Here is a 3,833-nt window from a genome sequence, read left to right as displayed (position 1 = left end):
GGGGTCAGACCTCGGGGGCAGGGGCAGGTCCCGGGGGCGGGGCTTCAGCGCCTCCCGGCGGGTACAGGCTGCAGAGGCGGGGATCTCAGGCCCACCCGGGAAGGGTACAGGCTACGCCCCCCGGCTCTAGATTCGGCTACCCGGCCCCAGACCAGCGGCCTGATCAGAGAAGGGTGCGGGGCGGCCGAGGCGTGGGAGCCGATCGGCGAGGGGGCGATGCGGACGCTGGCTGGAGCGCCGGGAACTTTAGAACTGGGACGCCGAGCCTCACAATCCAAGCGCTTGCACTTCCGGGGGTGCAGTGGGCCCGGAGCTCCCCAGCACAAACCCGGCCTCTCACCTGCGGCCTTGAGCCCAGCTGCCTTGAGGGTGGTGTACTTAGCGAAGTCGGGCTGCAGCGTCACGTTGCCGCCGCCCTGCAGCCGCGGGGCGCGCGGGGGCCCCGCAGTCACCGAACCCAGGGGCACGTTGTTGGGGCGTTTCTTGTCTGGAAGGAGGAGATGAGACTCGGCTCGCTGACCGGAGGACATCCCGCACCTCTTTTGCAGCCCACTCCCGGAGGGCAATTAAAGATAACTTGTGAGATGACTTTGGAACTCATTCCTTCTCTGTCTCCTGACGGCAGAATCTCCAGTACCTCGGACAGGGCCTGGCTCAGAATAAACGTGAATAATAGCAGCCAGCCCTGAGGGGGTGCTCATCTAACGGATGACTTGCCAGCTTGTTCGATTGGAGCCTGGTGCTGGGGCTCAGGATCAGCTTCTCCCAGAGGGGAAGAGAATGTTTGAGGATTGGAACCCATAGTGGGGGGAGGGGAGGTGCTGTCAAGGCTGCATCGCCAGCAGGAGTCCAAGAGGGAGGCACCAGCCTGAAGGAAAAGGCCCACGAGAGGCCACAGACGCAGGCCAGGGCTCTGGCCCAGGGCTCTGAGCCAGAGCCTAGAACCAGGCAGACCCAGAGTCTGAACTGGGCATCCCTGAATCTGGAATCTTCACAGAGTCCCAAGGCTGGAGGTTGCAGGACCCTGGAAGGGACCCCTGTCCACCACGAGGAGCTGACTAGTTGCCCACTCCCCCCTCACAGAGGCTGACTAGTCCCCTCACAGAGGCGGGCAGCTCACTTCCATCTGAGAAATGGCTCACAGCCTCAGCGCTCCGGTCCCCTGCTCCCAGGCCCTCCTGACAAGGCGGCTCTGTGCTGTGGATCAACAAAGGCCCGGCCACTAGCCGCCTCACCTGTGCTGTTGTGGGGGGAGCCCCGGGGAAGGCCATCACCCATCTGCACCTGGACACAGCTACCCAGAGGTGGGCCCAGAGATGGAGGCAGTGGCTCCTGGGGGCTGGGCTGCTTCAGGAGTTCCGTCAGTGTCCTGTGGGGAAAGAGTGGTGACAGGCAGCCTGTTTCCCTGTCAGCCAGGTTTGGCCCATCAGAGGCAGCGCCCGCCATGACTTCTCATTGTCTGGCCCTGGGCAGCTCTTTCAACCCTTCTGGCCTCCCCTCTCCCCAGTGATTAGCCCCAAATATCTAGTTGCTCCTCCCAGACATGACCTGTAGCCCAAACATGGCCAACTCTCAGAGCAGGTCAGGAAACTAAAGGGGTCACGTGTAACCAGGGCCACCTTATTTTCCAAAGGCTCTCCTCCTCCCCATTCTGGAGTCTACTCCCCAAGACCCTCCATGTTGAGCCCCCTCTCTCAACACAAGCATCTGAGCATATCTGGCTCCTGGACTTTGTGCCACTCCTTCTCCATCTCCTCTAGGGAAACTCCTACTCATTCTTCAAAGCCCACCAGAATCCTTCCTCTACCAGGAAGCCTTTTTTTTTTTTTACCTGCCTACCTTCCTCCCCTCTTGCCACAGGGGTTTCTGCTGTGTTCTGGGACTTAGCTACCAGCACAAGCAAGGAGGATGGACAGTGTGGGGAAGGAGGAGCCAGGAGATCCCACAGTGCCAGCCCCGCACCAAAGGCTGTGTGACCTTGGGTACCAGGACACCCAGCCCCCACCCAGCTGTGACGGGATCTGACTGAGCCTTCCCCACAGACAGCCAAACCCAGCCTTCAGCCCAGCTGCCTTCAGAGTCCAGAACCCATGATTTTCTCCTCGCTGGGGCCTCAAATGACTGATTCATGCTGAAGCACACTGGAGATGGGACACCTGGGATGGGCGCAGTTTGGCTGCAATGTGGCAGGAGCTGAAGGTCTCCTAGCGCCTGCCTGAGCCGATCCACGTGCCCTGCTCACTCCTTGGCTGCTCACCCCTGTGGTCTCATCTCTGAGCACCCACCAGACAGCTCTCCCAAACACCTGAGCGATTTTCATGCCTCTGAGCCTTTGCACAAACTTTCTCCAGAGATGGACTTGGACGCCCCACCAAGCCGTCTGAGAAGCCTTCCCTGACCAGCAAGCTCAACAAAGCAGAGGGTGTGATTCGAGGGGAGGAGGGCAGGGGTTCAGAGCACACCCACACACAGCTCCCCAAATAAGAAATCGGAGTCAGGGCACATGGGAGCCTAAAGGCCAGACAGAAAACAGCACTGGCCCACAGACACAGCACAACAGGGGTGGCCCAGCTCTTCCTGAAGCATCACTAGACCTGCTTCCTGGTCCCCTGAGGATAAAGTGGGTTCCGGGTGAATGTGTCCCTAGGCTGCCGCAGCCACTCCCCTCCACCATCATGGGCCCCCAGTTCCTGCTGCCCCACTCGGATCAAGGACAGGCCCTGTCCTCTCCCCTCATCCAGCTCCAGGAGGCTCCAAGCTCAGGAGGCCCAGGCCTTGCTCCTGAAGCATCCAGCACCCAGGGTGAGAGGCACCAGATCGCACGCAGCACAGCAGCTGAAGCCAGGGTTCCAGTCCCGGCTCTGCCTACAGCTGCCTTAGAGCAGGTGGGCTGGGTGGTCTGGAGAGTGAGGGGTCCCATAGAGTGCCAAGGAAGCCCTCCTGCCCCTGAGGGAAGTCTAGGAGTGGGAAAGCATTAACACCTAGCCCCACACAGGCATGGGGGCCTCTCTCCACGGTCACTTCTAAGTACCAGCCTGTCGCACACTGTGTCAGCAGCCCACACACCCAAGGGAGCCGGGCCTGGATGAGCGAGTGAGGAGGGCCCAGGCCCCAGGACATGGGGGTGACTGGGGGCATGTGAGTGTGTATCGGGGTATGGGGTGTAAGTGAAGGTTTAGGTTTGGGACACCGAATCCCAGAGTCCCTTTCCCAGCTGAGGTAGGGAACCTGGGTCCTGTGACCCCCACTTAACACAAAACTCAGAACTCAGCACCTGTCCAGACCGCAGCCAAGAGGACCCTGTACCGCACCCAATGCGGATCCCCTTCTACCCAGGGGCACTGAGTGGGGTGAGATGGGGAGGTCTTCTAGAAACACTAGGGAAATAAGGTCAGCCCTGAGTCACAGCTTTGGGGGTGGAGCGGGGAGTGGGAAGGGAAGCAGGAGGGGAGAGAGCCAAGGGAGCCACAGAAAATGTCCCCTCCCTGGGGACCTGAGATGCCTGTCGCTACATCAGTGCACGCCCCCACCCCAGCGCTAGTTGGGCTCGGGCCCTGGCCCCCTCCCCTAGGCACGGATTTTGTGCCCTCAGTCGGGCGACCTGCCCTCCCTCCAACTCCGGAAGAGGCCGGAGCCGCGGGGGAAGGCGGCTCATCACCCAGCTCCCGCCAGAAGGTCAAGGGGAGACGGAGCGGTATCGGCTGTCTCCCTCCTTGAAGGGGGTGTGGGGAGAAACAGACCTGGAGATTCAGAAGCGGGGAGGCAAAACCTGGAGGAGGGGGCTGTTGAGAGGACCGGAGGTTCCAGAGGGTCAGGAAGAACGAAGGCTCGCG

At 61.1% G+C, this 3,833-nt stretch overlaps 1 protein-coding gene across 1 annotated transcript; it reads right to left on the bottom strand.

Moving 5' to 3' along the window:
* Positions 1 to 44: 44 nt before the first annotated feature.
* SHISA8 (shisa family member 8) lies at positions 45 to 2,684 on the bottom strand. Its single transcript, XM_010843696.1, has 2 exons — positions 1,236 to 2,684; positions 45 to 487 (listed from the first exon to the last, which is right to left on the bottom strand). The coding sequence occupies exons 1-2, from the start codon at positions 1,444 to 1,446 to the stop codon at positions 45 to 47; spliced, it is 654 nt and encodes a 217-aa protein (XP_010841998.1). The 5' UTR covers positions 1,447 to 2,684.
* Between the last annotated feature and the right edge of the window lie 1,149 nt (positions 2,685 to 3,833).

The sequence above is a fragment of the Bison bison genome, unplaced genomic scaffold, assembly GCF_000754665.1.
Source record: "Bison bison bison isolate TAMUID 2011002044 unplaced genomic scaffold, Bison_UMD1.0 scf7180017864184, whole genome shotgun sequence".
Taxonomy (NCBI): domain Eukaryota; kingdom Metazoa; phylum Chordata; class Mammalia; order Artiodactyla; family Bovidae; genus Bison; species Bison bison.
The sequence above is the reverse complement of the archived record's forward strand: the minus strand, read 5'-3'. Positions and strand labels throughout refer to the sequence as shown.